At 33.4% G+C, this 20,604-nt stretch overlaps 2 protein-coding genes across 10 annotated transcripts in view; both read right to left on the bottom strand.

Annotated features, from left to right (window-relative positions):
• Positions 1-1,410: 1,410 nt before the first annotated feature.
• The window catches only part of LOC105212724 (heparan sulfate 2-O-sulfotransferase pipe), a 33,279-nt gene continuing 14,085 nt past the window's right edge, over positions 1,411-20,604 (bottom strand). Inside the window, exons 4-6 of one of the 9 annotated variants that reach the window (XM_029040576.2) lie at positions 3,767-4,326; positions 3,546-3,700; positions 1,411-3,045 (exon numbers count right to left, since the gene is read on the bottom strand). In XM_029040576.2, the coding sequence (XP_028896409.1) occupies positions 2,864-3,045; positions 3,546-3,700; positions 3,767-4,326 (897 nt within the window). In that variant the 3' untranslated portion in view covers positions 1,411-2,863. Of the gene's footprint in view, positions 3,046-3,545; positions 3,701-3,766; positions 4,327-4,915; positions 5,110-5,178; positions 5,334-5,413; positions 5,974-6,680; positions 6,931-6,990; positions 7,146-7,242; positions 7,803-8,559; positions 8,865-8,921; positions 9,077-9,151; positions 9,712-10,947; positions 11,311-11,591; positions 11,747-12,168; positions 12,717-13,787; positions 14,342-16,350; positions 16,995-17,054; positions 17,503-17,567; positions 17,723-18,583; positions 19,444-19,930; positions 20,468-20,604 lie in introns of those variants that run through there. The other 8 variants (XM_054230217.1, XM_011184928.3, XM_011184919.3 and 5 more) reach the window with 8 other exon arrangements.
• LOC128921806 (heparan sulfate 2-O-sulfotransferase pipe-like) lies at positions 15,603-16,359 on the bottom strand. Its single transcript, XM_054230221.1, has 2 exons — positions 16,225-16,359; positions 15,603-15,833 (listed from the first exon to the last, which is right to left on the bottom strand). Exons 1-2 carry the CDS (start codon positions 16,343-16,345, stop codon positions 15,652-15,654), a joined length of 303 nt encoding a protein of 100 aa, XP_054086196.1. The 5' UTR covers positions 16,346-16,359; the 3' UTR covers positions 15,603-15,651.

The raw sequence follows: 20,604 nt of genomic DNA on the forward strand, positions 1-20,604 counted from the left end.
GAAAAATATTTCCTCTGAATTAAATTAAAACATCTGAGAGATTTACCGAAATTTTCGGTGAAAAATAACCATGGGGCACTGAATCCTTCATATTCGACATTCGAGGCCTTCACAAGTTATTTTGTCAAATTCCGATTTTCACAAGTGACGCCACAGATCATATACAGTATTTCTGTAGAGTTTTATTTCGCTATCATTATTCATTGGTTCCTTATGTATATATTATAAAGTGAAGGAATAAGATGGAGTTCAAAATTGAGTTACATGGGAAGATTTCATTCATTTTCCACACGTGTCATCTGGGTGTCAAGAAAATATTATATACCGATTTTATTCGAATCGGTCGAGTAGTTCCTGAGATATAGTTTTTGACCCATAAGTGGGCGATGCCACGCCCATTTTCAATTTTGTAAAAAAAATCTGAGCGAAGTATCCTTCTGCTACATTTTAGTGTTTCTGACGTTTTTCGTTAGTGAGTTAATCCACTTTTAGTAATTTTCAACCTAACCTTTGTATGGGAGGTGGGCGTGGTTATTATCCGATTGCAACTATTTTCATGGTGTGTGATGGGGTACGTAAGAGAACCGACTGCAGAAAGTTTGATTTATATAGCTTCATTGATTTGCGAGATATATGCAAATAACCGATTCGGGTACGGGCCACGCCCACTTCCCCAAAAAAAAAATAATCCAAATATGCCCCTTCCTAGTGCGATCCTTTGTTCCAAATTTTACTTTTATAACTTCATTTATGGCTTAGTTATGACACTTTATTTGTGTTCGGTTTTCGCCATTTTGTGGGCGTGGAAATGGTCCGATTTTTGCAACACTCTCACAGTCCCAAGGAACATGTGTTCCAAGTTTCATTAAGATATCTCAATTTTTACTCAAGTTATCCCTTGCACGGACGGACGGACGAACAGACAGACATTCGGATTTTGACTCGTCTCGTCACCATGATCATTTTGATATATATAACCCTATATCTAACTCTTTTAGTTTTATGACTTACAAACAACCGTTATGTGAACAAAACTATAATACTCTCTTAGCAATTTGTGTTGCGAGATTATAAATATTTACCAAATATGGTGCGGAAATTACAAACTTATTGTGATGGACGATAATCAAATAAACCATATTTATATCTGATATCATTGGTGGAAATAATTATAAATCTAGCCTACTTACGGAAATGACCGTGACCTCTTTTATTAAACTAAACTTGTTTCGACATTTTGTACCGTTGTAACTTTTAATTGAATATTGTAATTAATTAGTGCAAAAATCCGATTATACTACTTGCACATTGCACGCCGCATATGGTAAATCGCCAAATAACGAATGCTGTTTATAAAGTTGATAATAAAAAAGCACTCACCTCACTATTCATTCAATGAAAGTCCATTGATTTAAAATACAATAATATAACAGCATTTAATTAATTTGATTATTAAGTAACATAAAGAAGCAGGAATTACAATACAAAATTTACAAATGTGCCATGTCAGCCGATAGCGCTCAACAAATTAAAGAATACGTGTATTGATCGTTATTTTAGCTGGAAATAATTACATAAATAATAGTAAATAATATAAATTAATGTAACGCACACACACTACGTGTTGCAAGACAAAGTCTTGTTGAGTATATAAGTGGTTTTTAATGATTTTTCGTAATTTTATGATATATGTATACTTGTAGTAATAATTTTAAATAGTTTGTGCGTTAAAACAATTTTTATTTGCGTAAAGGAAAATAAAATATTTACTCTCGAAATATATTCTGAATGCACTTTTCGGCATAATTTTCATTTTATGATTTTTTTTTAATAATTGAAGTTATTGTTCTGCTAACTTTATCTTAATTGAACTTTACACTCATACACACATACATATATAGATAAACATGCATATGTGTTAGCCTCAATCTAAATAATATAATCTGTAAGTGTTTATTCTTCTTGCTTTTACAGAGATAATTTTCATACACACACACACATGAACATATGTACATATTGACTTTTGAATCCGCACAAATCTAGATATGCATGTAATTTGTGTTTAACCACAACAGTAATGAAAGCTGTGCACTTTTCATGAGTTAAGCTATCGAGTAAAATCTCTCATATAAATATATATGTTTCAAATGGTCAACTAATCCATTTACGAGTATTTTCAATTGGTACCAATAGATGTACATATATGCACTTGTACATACACACATTCATCAGTGATTGACTAGAAATTTCGCATCAATTTTGTTTGTATTTTTTTTTGCATTTTACTTGCATATATATGTATATGTACATGTGTTATGTATATGTGTATGCATGTAAAACTACATACGTATGTGTGTGGAAGTAATTTGTATGAGTGTGTGTTGGCTTTAGATTCCTTTACGTACATATCTGTGGGTGTTTGACAAAACAACTTAACTCGACTTGACACTTTTATGCAATCAAGCTGTAAATCTTTCTTAAATCTCTTTAAATATTCAATGTTTCTATGAAAAATTAAATGATTTGTACTCAAACAGAAACTTGTAAAATTTAAATAAATTATTTTGCCAAATACCCAAAGATCTATGTTCGTGCACTTAATATGACATACATGTTTTTATTTCAACAAAAATTAATAATATGTAACTGCAATTTCGTACTAAAATCACTATAATACTGGTTAATTAAATAAAAACAAAATAATAAGAATTATAATTTATTATCCAGCTATGTACAAATAAGTTGATCAAGTTTTGCTCTTTGTGTATCTGCGAAATCTCACTGGAAATCTGACATTTAGCCATGCACAGCAATTATTGTACAACAATGCAATAACAACAATCCACCGATGCGAGAACGATTTTTAAGGTGCCAAAATTTTCTGTGGTATATGCGTGGCCAGGTACTGTTTGTGCAGCCGTTGTAAGCAGAACTGATAGAATTCGATTTCGTTTGTGAAATTATGTCGCACAATATTTTTCACCTTCTCACTCACTGGCGGTTTGAAGTTATTCTTATTGATCTTCGTTAAATACTCGGCGCTACCTATGGAAATAAATAAAAAAAATTGATTTTAACATAGTGTGAAATAATATAAGTACATTTCATGATTTAAAAAAAAACGTTTAGCTTTAATGGTGTTTTATAAAACTCTGGAACTGTTCTGAATTGTTTACGAACTTTTATTACTATTCATAAACACTTTTTTAACAATCCTCATGTTGTCTCAATTTGCGGTGACCGCACTACAATATAACGGCGTTAGATCCGTAAACTTTATATATTATTTTCGACTTTGATAACGTTGACGTTGTCTTTTATCCTAAAATGGGATATACAACATAAGCTTTCGCTTCTTCAACCGGAATCCTCCCTATAATCAATTATTTCCTTGAACACATGTATTAATATTGCCACCAAATTTTGGCGGTTATCACAACCCACGCTGACTTCAGTAGTCTTCCAAATACACATAGATTTATTTCTTTAAGCCTTCAAATCATTCACCTCGAAAAATATAAATGAAACAGTAGTTTTGTACGTACTTTGGTAAATATCTCGAACCCCTTCAAAGAAACGTGGTACATATTTCTCAAATACAGATAAAGTCGTATTCATATCCTCCAGAACACCAACAACAGCATATTGACTCTCAACAGCGAACTTCGCGCGCTCCAAAGCGCCTATCGTATTAAAGGGGCTGTAAATTTAATTTATAATATTTTATATTAATTATTGACAGTTATATCACTGCTTTTGTACTCACGTGCATTCATAAGCATGACCGCAGAAGAAGAGACTCTGCCGCCGATGATCACCTATACCTTCCACGGTCACACCCTGCGTATAAGTGCACTCCTGATCGCCAGATAGTACACAAGTCTCGAAATCTTTTTTCAACCATGCTGGATGCGGTAGCGGTAAGTCGGGAAATGCAGCTTTACGTTCGACAAAGTACCAGGGAGCACGTACATAGTAAAACCAACTAATCACACGTTCAATGGGATCTCTTACGACATTCACGTAAATCGGCATGGGCAAATTGTATTTGGTAAAATTCGTATAGCATACGTGTTTTATGAAAACAGATGGTTCGGGTAAATCACTTATCACTTCGGCCAACTCTTGTTGCTGATCATCGGCCAGACGTATGGTTTCGACCTTTTGCACCGCATCACGATGAAACTGAAAATTATTCCGCTCCGATAGGCGACGTAAAAGTTCCATAAATGTTTGACTGCCAACTTTTGGTACGCGATTAAAGAAAACTATACCCAATTCGGCTTTTCTCGTGTTGTTCAGCTCTAGTGCGTTTAATGATTGCATCTGTGTATATAAAATGTTGTATTAATAGGTGTTTTAAATAAGTGAACAAAATGTTCGGAGAAGTAGTTTATTTTATTCATTTCATGGTGTCAAGAAAGTTAAAAAAACTTTCAAATCAACTTGCATAAAATATTTATACCATACATTCTAAAAATCATTACAGAATATAATTAATACTTAAAAGGCTTCAAAGAGAGGAGAGATGCCTCCACACTCAGTTTAATGCTTACCCAGCCGTTAGATTACTTAGTACCGAACACATTGCGGTTATCCAGTTTCCTTCACAAATTTGTTTTTGGAATTCGTTTAAGAATTGGTCCAGATTACTCCTACAATCTTAGTTCACTCAAAAATCTGTCAGATTTCATATCAGACGAAAGTACTTTCTTAGTTTTTTTAACAATAACAGTCAAACCTAGCCTGTTTTGAGAGGACCACAGAAAGCTAGTATATTAAGACCGACCTTATTGAAGTGAATGCTATTTTTTTTTACTTACAACTTTTGGTTTCCACTGTGTATTATATGAATAAAATAAAACCAAATACAAATGTTAAACATTGTTTTATTTGCTATAACGAAATTCGACTTAGCTTTAATATAATTTTAATTAATCGGAAACTCCTTATGATTAAGCGCTAGATATTGTTTGAAAAGTCGCTGCTTGCAAAAGTAATAAAAATCATATTCATTTGTAAAATTCTTTCGTATCATTTGCTTCACATCCTCAGCCACGTATGGTTTCCGATTATTACGATTGCGATTTTCGAGAGTCGCCTTATTTACTGAATAAAAAATTAAATGCAATTAATATACAATAATATAGCGAAATAAGTAAACAAACGGAAAATTACAGTAATATACGTTCATCGCACCGCGGAAGAAACGTGGAATATAATTCTCTAGCACCGTTAATGTAACATTCGTTTCCTCCCAAGAACCGACAACGGCGTATTCACGTTCCACACGATCCTTAGCTAGCTGTATGGCATATGGAGAATCGAAGGGTCTTAACAACAATTGAATCAGTAAATAAATTGCCGTCATGGAAGGATTCTTGTTGCTAGAAATATTATTATATATACTTACATGCAATCTAAATTCTGACCACAAAAGAACAACGACTGTCTTTTGAAATTCGCGGTGGGATCCACAAATGTGTATGGTACATATTGACATTCAGGATCTCCGCTGCGTACACATTCATTATAGTCCTTTTTAAACCAAACAGCCGAATTTAGATGTGTATTTGGGAGTTTGCGAAACATGATAGCGTTTTTGTACGAGTTACGTGAGTAGAAATACCAGCTGATTACTCGTTCGACTGGATCGCGTACTAAATTTATATAGATTGGCTTTGGCAAACCAAAGTTGTAGAAGTCTATCCACGCGATATGTTCAACATAAGCTGAACCGGCACCCAAACGAAAAACGTAATGGGCAACTCGCTCTTGTTCTTTCGGATTGAGATTACGTTTGGCGCCTTTATGTGGACCAAGGTGATCGAGCTTGAACTCATTCATTTTTTCCAAATTTCCTAATAGTTGAATCATCGACTCGCTGCCCACTTTTGCACAGCGATTAAAAAACAATATGTCCATATCCGCTTTTCTTGTGTTGTTCAGAGATGTGGTGCTCAAGGAATGCAGCTAATTTAAGTGTTGAAACAATATGTATGTGACCATAGATTATAAGATTGTACAAATTTGCTTTAGATGCTTCTTTTCGAAGTGTCCTGTATCTATATGATCTCTCAAAATTATGGAGTATTTAAAAAAAAAGTTGTGAACACAAATTATTTATTATTTACGACATGATTTACTGACTTATTAGCGATCTTCAATGAAATGAAAACACATATATAGACCATGAACAACATGTTTTTAGATATTATATTAGATAAACATTAAACAAACACATTGTGTTGTGGAACAGATGCCCAATACCTTTGAAACACAGGGTCACTGGCTCTGGTAACCTTCGAAATGCCGTAATCGATACTTATCAATGAATAAGATCATAAAAAATGAATATGTATCAGTATCTGAATTCTCTCATTCAATTAAATCTTTACTAATTTTTCTACCCGAAAATTCTATATTTGTAGTCCACAGTCACTACAAATCTGGTCAAGAATCTAAGCAAATCAATACAATTTGCTAATGGATCTTAAAAACGAAGAAAATAAATTTGCGAGTTATAGAAACGTAAGGGAAGTCATAAAACCCATAATATAAGTCATCCACCATCAGAGAAATTCTGCTTGTAAACGACATATTTAATTTAATATTGCCTCAAGCTGGTCAATATAGTCTGATTTTCTCCTCCGAATGATATTCAAACAAAAATAACAACATTAAACGAAAAGTAATTTTTATTTTTCCTTTTTTAGGTATTTATTAAAGCTAAATAAAATTAATTATAATTCGCCATGCCCTCAATGTCTTTAAGGCTAACAGCCAGGTATTGTTTGTAGAGACGTTGTTTGCAGAAGTAATAGAAATCGTACTCGTTGGTGAAGTTTTTGCGTATCATTTCTTTGACATCCGCGTCTATTTTTGGCTTTCGGTGATTTTTATTCCGATTTGTTATTTCTCCATTATGTACTGAAAAGCGAAGAATCAAATATAAACCAAATAGTTTATTGAAGTTCAAGTACGACTTACTCTCAAATAGAACTTTTGCACCTTGAAAGAAACGTGGTATGTACTTCTCAAACACAGTTAGTGTTATATTGGTGTCCTCCCAAGATCCAACCACAGCATAATCGCGTTCGACATGCTCCTTAGCCATTTGCACAGCTGCCGGTGAATTGAAAGGTCTAACAAAATAATATATAGAAATTAACATAAACAAAATAACTGGCAATTCCAAAATACGAGTGTATCCAGAATCACAGTTATTCGATTTTGGCTTACATGCAATCATCGTGATGGCCGCAGAAAAAGAGGCTTTGCCTTTTGAAATTCCCAATGGAATCCTTGACGGTGAACGGTACATATTGACACTCTGGATCACCGCTACGTACGCATTCGTTGAAATCCTTTTTATACCACTGCGCTGGTCTCATTGGTTTATTGGGAGCCTTGCGATACTCAATGGCATTCTTATAAGCACCGCGTGCATAAAAATACCAACTGATTACACGTTCCACTGGATCACGCACTAAATTTATGTAGATCGGTTTTGGCAAATCGAATGCTTCGAAATCAAGCCAATTCACGTGCTCTATATATACCGAACCCTCAACAAATCCAGATACTGTTTCGGCCAATTCAACCTGTTCTTCTCTATTCAGCTGACGTTTGGTGGGTCTATGCAGACCATCACGTTCAATAATCAGGTTGTTGAAATCTTCCATTTTGTTGAACAGCTCAAGTAGCGATTCGCTACCAACTTTGGCACAGCGATTGAAGAAGATAACGTCAATCTCCGCTTTGCGCGTATTATTCAAACGTTCTGCACTTAATTTGTTTAACTATAGAAAAAAGTTTGGACATTCGTTGAAGAATGTTTCTAGGACTGTATGTATTAGCGATGAACTACCGCACGCATTAACCATCGAGTTCGGTGATGAAATAGAAAAACTACTGTCTAAGTATATATATACAGTATACATGCATAAAAGTAGGAAGTGAGCAGGTGAAAAAGAACTAAAAGGATGTTTTGCATCATCTCATTTACCCCATTCCATTATTAGAAATTTTGTTAGAGGAAAAGTAAATGTAGAAAATTTCATAAACTAAATTTTACTAAACGTTCGTATTAAAAAAAAAATAAATTTATAAATAAAATGTTACGATTTCAATAGACCTTTGGATTTTCTATTTTTGTTAAATCTTAGCTTTATTATTGATGTCAATTTGTTTCTGGTCTACCGACGTAAATTCCATAAACAGATACTGTTCCAGACAGTAACACAAAAAACATACACAAAAGACTACTCTTGGAATATGATCTCTTACAGCCCTACCTTCTTTATATTTTAAGTTTAACAATCAAAAATTCTGGTTTTACAGAATAGTCGAGGTAAATTCTTAATTCGAATAGAAGAATAAGTTTTCGACTGGAGTTACAAACATGACCCCAAAGGAGTTTGATCATATTTAGAAAAAAATAAACTGTGCTATACATATTTATAAATTGAATTTGAACGACCGATAACCGAATTTATACACTTAGTGCAGGTTTACAAAAGTGCAATAAAAATAAGGGTCCCCAAACCAGAAAAATAAAATGCGATTTATTGTTCTCAATAAATATTGAAATATATAATATACTTGTATACAAATTAATCTAATGTGACATTATCAATGCCTTTTCAATTTGTGCGGCGCTAAATCACGTGGTCGCTGCAAATCTTTATCAATGCGCTTAAGTTCATCCAATTTGAGGGCTATGTATTGCTTATGAAGACGTTGACGGCAAAATTGATAGAATTCAATTTCACGTGTAAAATTTTTACGCACCATATTCTTGATGTCTTCACTAATGTGTGGTTTCATCGGATTATGATTCTGGATGTCCTTGTACAGACCCACTGTAAAAACGCCAAATATGAAAGTATTTCAAATTTTTTAAACCTTCATTTACTCACTATAGTACATATTTTTAGCGCCGCGGAAATATGACGGTATGTAATTTTCCAAAACAGTCAATGTCACATTCGTGTCCTCCCATGTGCCCACCACGGCGTATTCTTTCTCCACATTTTGCATAGCTACTTGCAGTGGTAATTTAGTATTAAATGGACTGTAGTATTAAATAACAAGAATTTGTGTTAATTTTCGTTTTACTTTCCCAACAGCTCAATCCAGCATTACTCACGTGCATCTGCGCTCATTGTGTCCGCAAAAGAATAACGTTTGACGGCGATGATCTCCAACTTGCTCCATACCCGAACCCTCAATGTACTTGCACACTTTCTCTCCACTCAACACGCACTGATCGAACTCCGTATTCACCCATTTTGGGTTTGGCATTTCCCTATTACTCTTACGTCGATTCGGTACAAATATCCAGGGTGATCTGATATAGTAGTACCAACTAATCACACGCTCCACCGGATCGCGCACCATATTCACATAAATTGGTCGTGATTCACCATATTTGGGAAAGTCTAAATAATTCACATGGCTAACAAAGACACTGCCGTCCTCTAAGCTTGCAATATTCTCAACTAATTCTTTCTCTTCGTATTCGTCGAGCAGGGTGCGTATACCGCCTTTCTGCGGATCGACCTCAACCTCAAAATTGTGTACTTTTCCCAGTTTGCGCATTAGCTCAATCATTTGTATGCTACCAGTTTTGGGCACACGATTGAATACAAGAACATCTATATCGGACTTAACGGTGTTATTCAAATCGTGTGTATTCAATTTGAAAATCTGTGAAGCAACATTGGGATTCAGTGTTTTTTAAAAGTGTTATTTCTGAGAAATAAGTACATACATATATTTGCGAATATTGCTATGTCATGAATGATGAAGCGGCACACGAGTACTACAAATGTAGGTAGGTACAGTTAGGAGTAAGTGAAATGAAAAATACCCACATTTAGGGAGAGAGCTAATTTGAAGAAAAGGTAATTCTGAATATGCATATATTCAACAGCACCCAGATATTATTAGAAATTTGATTTAACATTTTGTCTGCCACCAAAAATTCACAAATAATTAATTTTATTTAAATATTTGGGATAAGTAACTATTTAAGAAATATAATTATTTGTCAAAAATTAAGAGAAATTGGGAAAAGCGCACAAAAGAGAGATCCAAAAAGAATTAACTGTTAAATTCAAAACAAAAATATCGTATTATTTTAAAAGACGTATCTTTAAATTTTTAAAACATAAATTTTAAAGAACCCTCTTTTCCTATTAAGAATACTGATACTCGTATGCATGGAAGGAAGTTCCGCGTTATCCCAAAAGCAAAGTGTATTCAACAAAGTGAACCAGGTATATGACATTTCATTTTTTTTACCCGAATTCGACATGTTTGTTGCCATTGATTTAACCCATACATTTATTCAAAAATTCAAATTTTGAAATTCAAAAGTAAACAAATTTCAAACCAAAAAAAAAATTTTAAATGAATAAAGGAAAATGCCGAATACTTTCTGCTTAGGCAAAACAACTCATGGAAGCAATTTACTAAGGTTTTGTGCTCCAACTGACAAATTGCAAACAATTTTATCAATATATATTATATTGTTAAAGTTAAAAAAGACGGGTTAATGTAAACAAATACATGAATTGTTTACTATTGTATTGTCAAAAGCGGGTATGTCAAATACTTAGTTCACTTTGTTGAATACACTTTGCCCATAAGTAATTGCTAGAATGTCAGCATTTTCGGTATAACATTTAACCACTAAAAATTTCATTCAAAATCTTCTTTTTTTAGAAAATCTAACTCCTGATAACTTTAATCGCGAACAATAAGAGTATCGTTAACCTTTAGAACATTTATATAATCAATTTTGTTTCTCTTGGATCCAACAGAACTATGACGGATCGTAGATTCTTATGAGAAATAATCAGGAAAAACTTAATTTTGATAGACTTTCAAGCAAAGTTCTGGAGCATAGTTTATACAGAAGAGAGCGCACTTTGACTAAAGAGTTTATTTTCTTTTAATTTAAGTCGGTATAACCAAAAATTATTCAAATTGAAAGATGAGTGTGGTAGTATTTGTTAAAAATTTGCACATTTGCAGGTATCTTGAGTTTATTTTAATTTGTACATTAATTTTTATGAATTGGTGTATGAAAGTGTCATTAAACTAGCATATATCTGTAAGACTAATTGAATTGTTTCATCAATTCATCCTTTTTAATGGCAATATATTGCTTATACAGGCGTTGCTTGCAAAAGTTATACAATTCAATTTCGAAAGAAAACTGTACTTTCAATTGTTCTTCAATATCCGGATCCAATTCGTTCTTGTGCGGTGTGGCATTTTTGTGAAAACGTTTTGGGTCACCTAGTCGAGAGAAAGGCGAGATTTTAGAAAATTGTGTTCGCTCTTTAGTGTGTGTGTTGGAACACAGTTATTCGAATCTAGAAGCGTGTCAAATTAGAAAAGATATAAAAGAGATGTTAATTCCATTAAAAATTGAAATTCCATCTTAAAAGAAACTTTTATATATTTTCTCAAAAATGTAGTTATTTTATAAAATTTAGTTATTAACCGATTTGATGAAATAGACATAATTTGACATGCTTCTAGAAACAGAGTTATGCAAACACACTCAAATAACCTACTGTAAAACACTTTAGTCGCATCGCGGAAAAATCTCGGTACGTAGTGTTCCAAAACTGATAGTGTTATATTTGTGTCCTCCCATGAACCCACTACCGCATATTCGGTTTCAATATTGCGTTTAGCTATTTGAGTGGCAGTCTGAGAATTAAATTGCCTGCAATATAATTTTGTTTTATACTTAATACTGTTTTACTACTACTTATTACATAGACGACTTCTTAAAAGTTCTGAACTTAAATACATACATATTTAGATACTATACGTAATGATAGAACTTAAAAAAATACTTAATTACGTTACGTTACGAATATTCAAAAATAAATTACACTTCATATATGTAAATACAACCGAAACTCGATACCCCGAGCAAGCGATAATCCGAATATTGGGGAAAATTTCGTTATTATTGTACTGCTTAAATACGTTAACAATTCTATATGACGTAAGTTTTATCAAGTTTTTTCGTAATACGTATATTGAAATGTGTGGTTTTCTGAAAAGTGAAATATCACACCTGTTTTCGGAAAGAGATCGGAGTACTGAGTTTTGGCTGCATTTCTTAGAATTCTCACTTACTTGCATATCTCTATATTGCCACAAAAATGCATAGCTAATCTACGCCAATCTGCATTGTATGGATTATCAGAATCGAATATACATTCTTTACGCTTTTGTCTTATACAATCGTTGATACTCGTATCGAAATATTCCTTTTCTTCCATTTTATGTCCGTTTTGCAAGTAGTAGGCGAAAACAGCCGGATGTCGTATATAATGGTAAGCGCTTACAAGTTTCTCAATTGGATGCCGTACCAGATTGATATAAATCGGTTTGCCATAACCAAATTCGGTGAAATTAATCCAATTTATATGTTCTACATAAGAGAGTGGTCTATTTTCGCCAATTATATCTTCAACAATTTGAAGTTGCTCATCAACGTCCGTTAACATTTTAGTGTACTTTAACGGTGCATTACGATACGGTTCAAAATTATGGAACCTCGAGAGCACATTCAGAAGCATGGACATTGATTGTGAACCGACCTTTTCTAGGCGATTAAAGAAAAGCACCTCCAATTCGGCTTTTTTCGTATTATTTAGTTGATCCGCATTTAATGTGTAAAGCTTTAAGATTGTTTTAGGAGAAAATTTGGAAACATTTTTGATTCCGTTAAATGTGTTTACATTTCAATAATTGCAATTCACGTACATACATGTGGGGGTTAATGGGAAGAAATAGTCAGAGTTGAGTTGAAATGAAATGCTGCCAATACCATGTAATGCACTTCTACTTGTTGTTGGTGCTTTTTTGTGGCGATTTTAAAATAATAGAAATTAAAGTAACCATACCAATTGTTGTCTTGTTAATAGTAAAATGTGATACTCAAATACCAAGAAATTTTTGCGGTAATTTTTGCGACTTACTTCCTAATGTGCAGTTTTCACAACGTCAAATTCAATGGCAGTTGCCTTAGTTGAGCCGATAAACACACTTGTCACTCCATTTGCAAAGCATTTCATGACAACCGTTTGTAGCCGAATTGGCCACCTGGTGAATAGAGTCAAAATTGTGTTCCACCAATCAAATTTTGTGCAGTGTCGACATAATCAAAATTGACAGTTTTACGATGCAGTGGCACCACATGCACAACCAAATGTTACTATTGTCAATTTACGGGATTTTTTCATTGAATTTGACATAATGAAAACCGCATTTACGTATTCTCTTACATAATGTACTTATTACTTTATTTGACACTTTAACGTGTATAGACTACTACTAAATATTATATATACATACCTACATATCTACGAAATACAGAGCTAATAGCTATAAACAATTATGTGCTTCGGAATTTCGCCCAAGTATACAATTTATAGTTTGCGGTTGTAACAGAATAATCATTTATAAATATCTAAGTAATACTTATGCAAAATTTAGCTAGACTAGAGCTCACTCGCTAACTTTAGATAAATCTTCTAGAACCGCAGATAAGATCAACGATTTTTCGATCTTTCACCAATATTTCAAAGTACATTTTCGATTTTTATGTTAACACTTAACATGTGTTAAGACATACATATGCGAGTATACTTAAACTTATATATTTTATTAACCTATAGAATTTCCAAAAAATATACAATAACATTATTTGAGAATATATATTTTTGCACCCATTTAATCTGTATACGTACTTGCAACTGGGATCATTTCCACAGAAATGCAACGAAAAACGACGCCAATCCCCGTTAAATGGAATATGTGGTTCAAATATACATTCGGGTATTTCGCCGGCTCGTACACAATCGTTGAATGAAGTATCGAAGAATTCGAAACTTTGCAACTTCTTATTCGGATTTCTTAACAAGAGATTGTTATAGACAAACGGATGTCTCAAATAGTAATAAGCGCTCTTGACCTTCTCAATTGGATGTCGAACCAAATTTATGTAAATCGGTTTCGGCATTTCCAGCTGAGTAAAATTTATAAAATTCCTATGCATTGTAAATGCATTGGGCACGCCGTAGTCGAAAATTTCATCGGCTAAATCTTTTTGGTCTTCAATTGTATCAATAATTTTGCCACCTACACGCACTCTTATGTTATATACGAAATTATTAATTCGTGATAAACTTCGCAACAGTGAGCTCATCGACTGGCTGCCCACCTTTTCTAAGCGATTAAAGAACAAAATATCGATTTCTGCTTTTTCGGTGTTATTGAGCATCCGTGGAGATAACGCATTGAGCTTGAAATTATTTTATTTAGGAAAGTAAATTATTTTCATCAAATATTTCGGCATTGACATTTTACAAAAGTTTATATTAAAAGTTAACAAAATTAACAAATCTACATGTTGAATGAATCCCCACTTTACCGAATTTGAATTGGTGATATTCCAAACGAAATGCGCAACTACTTTTCTACTCATATTTTATGAGCGCTTGAGGTGCAGTAATGTAAAATTTATTGAAATTTATTATTGGTTTGTTTGGTTATTGAAGAAAAGATTTGGTTTAGTATAGAAAATATCAAAAAAACATATGGCTGAATGTCAATTTTTTTCCGCAAATGCAAAATCTGCAATTTACTGCATAGTGCATTGTAATTATAAAGAAATAATCACACATATGTAGGTATCCCCTGTCTCTATTTAAGATAACCGTAACATGTAATAATAGTTAATATAGGCTCATTGACCGCATGATCCACAATATCACTTAAAGATTTACTTATATGCATGAGGTGCTTTCATTTTCATTGCCTCCACATTTAATGAATTCATTATAAAACAATCACAATGTAATAATCATAAATTACTCAATTTCAAAAATACTCTCGTGTGTATATATGTAATGCTTGTAATTACAATAAATCGTTAACTTTTGCGATTATTGATTTTACTACTATTACGCTACAGCAGTGATATTTAAAATCATTGTTACATAATAGCCAAAGGCAATTATCTGCAGACGAATAAGCAATGATACATTGGAGTGGATCAGATCAATATATGAAAGTGAATGAGTTTTCGTAATTAACTTTTACGGCTATTTAAATTTGGCATATATTTAGGAATGTTTCCAACTTTCATAGTTTTATATAGTAATTAAAAGCGCAATAATTATTTTAATTACAAAAGCGCTCATCAAAAAATGCGGAGTACATGTTTGTAAGGAAAAAGGGAATGCAATTGAAAATGCTCTACAACATAGCAGCAAATGGCAAACATATTCACTGTTATGACTACTAATGAGTGCAAGTGGATTACCCAATAGCTGCAATAGGCTCAGAAATATAAATTACTGGATTAGTTTACTTTCAATGCATTGATTTGTGTTTAATTTTTCTGTGAAATTTTCTTAGAGAACTTATAATTTGAAGACAGTAAAAGTCAAACGCAACCCCAAAAACTCCCGTCTGTTATGCTAGGTTTCTTGATAGTTTTAAAATAACACCGTTAAATCACTTATTATTAGTTAATATATTTATATAAATTTTTTGAGTATTTATAACATGTGAGTCACTAAATTGTGAACCCTTTCAGCTATTTGACTTTCAATCGTATCCATATAATTTTTTTAGCGCATAATACTGCTTATACAACCGTTGTTTACAAAAATTATAAAACTCATATTCTCGCGTGAAGTTTTTTCTAATCAGTTCCTTTATGTGTGTGCTTATAGTCGGTTTCCAAGGATTGGCATTCATTGGCGTTGATATCATTCCGTTTTCAACATCTATAGAAAATATTCAATAATCAAAAAATGTTTGACCCGAATCTGTGTGCAAAAAAATTTAATTTTGTGAAAATGCATCAGGGATGCCAAACGTTTCAAGCGATTTTTTTTAATACAAAATTAGCCATTTCCCGGTATATTTATTACTCCTAAATTCATAAATTAGTATAGTCCGTTTGCCTTTACTAAAGAATATATTGTTTAAGATTTCAATAATGTTTTTTTCAACTAATATATATAATATTTTTAAGAATCAGTAATCTTACTACATACATATGCATATTCATAAAAAATTAAATTAACACATTGGCATCCCTAATCATTTCTTTTAACTTTCCCAAGTTGTTGAGATATTTAATACATTTTTGATAAGATCATAGATTCAATTTACCAAAATACAGTTTCGTTGCACCTCGAAAAAATCGCGGTATATAATGCTCGAGTACTTCTAACGTAATATTCAAATCCTCCCACGAACCAACCACAGCATATTCATGCTCTACATGCTTCATAGCCAATTGTAATGCACCGTTTGAATTGAAAGGTCTGCAAGGATATTAACTATGTATGTAGGTTCAAAGCTGGCTATTAAAAAGAAACGTACTCGCAATTTGGATTGTGCCCACAAAAGAATAATGTTTGTCGCTTATGATCCACAACGGAACTTTGAAATTTGGAGTCTAACTCATAGCGACACTCAAGATCACCATTCACAACACAGTCTTCGAAGCTTTTCTTATACCACTGTGGTTTGCGGAATTTCTTAATTAATTTATACATTTGCACAGCGGTCCAAGGTGCACGCTTATAATAGAACCAACTGATAACACGTTCCACCGGATCACGTATCATGTTGATATAAATCGGTTGTGGCAAATCGAATTGTCTGAAGTCAATATAATTCACATGCATCGAATATGCGTAGGGTTCGCCATATTCTAAAAGCTGATTAGCTAGCTCCTCTTGTTCCTCTTCGTCAAGACGTTGCCGCACAGGTTCGGAAAAAGGCGCACGACTTACACCGAAGTCATTGCGCACACTCAACCGACGAATAAGCTCAATCAGCTGTTCGCTGCCAACTTTCGGCACACGATTGAATAAAAGTAAGTTGGACTCAGCAAATTGTGTGTTATTCAAGTTTTTTGGCATTAGCAAATCTAACTGTGCAGAGTTTTTTTTCAGCAAAAGAGAATATTAAATAATCAGAACATTGGGGTTTTCAAAAATATTTGCCTAAATAAAGCTTTGATGATTTTATATGAAGCTCAGAAGCATTCATAGCCCATACTTAAGCGGAGCTGGGAGAAGTATGAGCAAAGTTTAGTCCGAAAAATTAATAGAATGCCAAATACTTTGTGTAGCCTTTGTTTATTAATACTATACTTCTTATACTTATGCATACAAATAAAAATACTAGTGAAATATGTATGTTAGTAATCATCATCGTATATCTCATCATCATCACTGCGCTCTGGTATCAACACATAGTCATCGTCATCTACTTTGCCGAAATTACTGATCGCACTATATTGCAGATACAGACGCTGCTTGCAAAACTCATAAAACTCAATTTCATTGGTGAAATTCTTGCTGAGGATATCACGCGTTTCCTGACTCACTGGCCGTTTCACGGGGTTCCTATTCACTACCGATAATTGCTCTTTACCCACTGAAATATCGAGATATTGTATTGAAGATTGACAAAGCGTGAACAATTTAAATAATTCCTCTTACTATAGTAAACGACTTTCGCGTGTTTGAAAAATTTCGGTATATAATGCTCCAGTACGGATAGTGTGATGTTTGTATCCTCCCACGTTCCGACCACCGCGTAGTCTTGTTCCACCGTACGCTTGGCTTTTTGCATTGCCGCAGCAGAGTTAAAGGGCCTTTAATCGTGTAGAAGAACAATAGCTGATTTCAATTTATGTTTCCCGCATGCACTTAAGACTTAAGACTTAACAATCACTGCAAAATGCTTGTATGTACATTAGGACGGGAGGCAAAATAATGAAAATATTCGCCAAATTTAACTAAACCTCAAACGCTAACAATGTGAGAGCTTCGTAACCACAAAATCATTATCACCGCAAAAATTAATCATAACTTTGGTTTTCATGGTAAACTTCATCGATGAAAATCGACAACAACAAGGAGACCGTACAACGAAAGCGAAAAGAGAAGAATAGTACGTACAAAATTACAGTGACTATTATTAAACTAACTCAACGGTGTATAGCTAAATTAGAAAAATAAAGGAATGTATGAATGTAAGTGAAATGTCTCCATGAGCATTGGAGTGCTTCATAGTACACAAATCTGTAAATAATTTCTTGAATAATTAAATTCCATGGTTCAATTCCAAATCATGCTTATTCCATAACGCATTCGGGTTAATCAGTAAGAAATTGATGGCAAGAAAGCACTGATGGACAATTCGTTATTAAATAAGTATTTCTAAAAAAAGTTAAGTAAAACTTAGAGATTTCTTGATCCAAAATTATTTGAGTAGACTCATATAGTATTTATATTGGACTTGAAAGCATAGAACTGTTTCCAAAAAAGTGCAAATATATTCACGCCTAACAGAGAAATTTAAAGTTTAATTAAAGCAGAATTCTGATTTCAAAACAGAGAGTTTAACAGCCGACCCGACCTAATGCACATACGCCTGCTGCTTGCTCTGCGACAGTGAACGTAGAAAATCTTCTTTGAAAATAAAGCTTTTTATGTTTTTGTGTGCTACTTACATGCACAGTTTTCTATTTTGTCCGCAAAAGAATAGCGTTTGTCGACGATGGTCACCGGATTGATTTGTTATCTCATCCTGATTGAACTGACAGTATTTATCTTTTGTTTTTACGCAAGTATCCAAATCCATATTCATAAATTCATCCGAAGGTCTTGGTGGCGCTTTATCTCCCAACTTAGCCTTCATGTCTTTGTAATACCATTCGGCACGTACATAATAATGCCAGCTTATAATACGTTCAATGGGATGACGAACCAAATTAATATAGATCGGTTTGGGTAAGTGGAAGCGGGTGAAATTTATATAGGCTAGATGTTGACTGTAGGCATGTGGTTTCGGCTTTGTCAATATCTCTGCTACCAATTCGCGTTGCCGCTGTGGTCCAATTAGAACAGTCTCGTAGCGTTTACCGCTATCGCGTGATGTGCCGAAACCGTTAAGTTTACCCAAACGTTTCATCAGTTGCATTAGCGATTGGCTACCCACCTTAGCGACCCGATTGAAAACTATCAAATCTATGTCAGCTTTTTTGGTATTATTCACATCGTTTGCGTTCAAGCTATTCTCCGCAGTTCCCTCGGTCTCCTCACTTTCGCTGTCGGCATTTACGCTGGCTGATTCACGAGCGTCGCCAGAATCATCATCATCGTAATTATGAGAATTCTCAAATTTATTGGCATGTTCTTCATGTAGTCGCGATCTATGTAAGTTCCGGTGAAGATGACCTTCCCTGTGTTTATGGTGATCATCATGATGTCGCTGATGTCGTTGATGCCCATCATCATCAATAATATCATTATTCATATTGTTAATATTATCATTATGAATGTGTCGCCTGCGTACATTTCGCGGAGTATGCTGTTATAGGATTGAGTTTTGGCAATGACATTCAGAAGGGGTTTCAAATAATTGTTTACTATTTATTTTCAAATTTGCTGCCATAATGATATCGACTTGAACCTCAACCATTGATAGCCTTACGAGCGATTATGGACAAAAACAAAGAAGAAAAGCAGCTGAAGTATAATGAAAGAAAGCTTTTGGAAACAGGGTGTCCACTACATGAAAATCATCGACTTGAAAAGAGATTAGTAGCACAAATGTATAAAAGATGAACATAACCGCTTAGGTTAAATATGGCAGTCTAAGAAATACACGTATTGATCCCAAAGAGTGCGAATATATTTATTCTATACTTTAAGTTTGACAAATCACTTCGACAATTCAACTATTTTTTCCTACCGAGCATTAAAAATCAACATATATGTTTCAAAAAATACAATTATTTATTACAAAAAAGAAGAAAATCTTATTTAACATTATTGAGTATAATAGTTCAATATATAATTACTAGCGATTATCACATGTCAAACAATTTATGAATTCACTCCTATTTTGAATATAGGAGCTGGACAGTTTCAAATATACAGTACATATAGATCAGTTGTCGGCCGTCATAACTCAGGAATATTGCAAGACATGGTACCAAATACTTTTACTTTCATAAAGTCGTAATAAATTTACTTTTAGACGTCTCAGATATTTTTAAACAAATTACAGAGATTATACAGTAGTATGCCACTCACGAGTTTATAAATAGTATTGTATACATTTATAAAGAAATTTCCTTCCTTTCTTGATGACAGTCTCATATCAAAATAGTGAACGTAATCTTCTTAAAACAGTAATATTCATTCGAAACGAATTTATATTTCGAAATCCAATGATTTTATAGCAATATATTGTTTATAAAGCCGTTGTTTACAGAAATTATAAAATTCAATTTCATTTGTTAAATTCTTGTGCAATATTTCACGAACTTCCTGAGAAACACTCGGTTTTATTGAATTCCTATTGACTTGGTGTAGACGATTCTTGGCCTCTGAAATTTGAAATGATAAGTGAAATAAGACGTATTGAACAAATAAGAACAAATTTGTTTTCTGCTGAGAACTTATAAACAAAAGCTTTCACATTGCATCTTACATGATAATCATACAAATTGGATCTAAGGAGCAA

This window comes from Zeugodacus cucurbitae, chromosome 4 (genome assembly GCF_028554725.1).
Source record: "Zeugodacus cucurbitae isolate PBARC_wt_2022May chromosome 4, idZeuCucr1.2, whole genome shotgun sequence".
NCBI lineage: Eukaryota > Metazoa > Arthropoda > Insecta > Diptera > Tephritidae > Zeugodacus > Zeugodacus cucurbitae.

Coding starts and splice junctions, on each gene's coding strand:
- LOC128921806 (XM_054230221.1), bottom strand. CDS start 16,345: ATGAAGCATGTAGAGCATGAATATGCTGTGGTTGGTTCGTGGGAGGAT. Junction 15,834..16,224: donor TGCAACGAAACTGTATTTTG/GTAAATTGAATC, acceptor TATTTTCTATAG/ATGTTGAAAACGGAATGATA.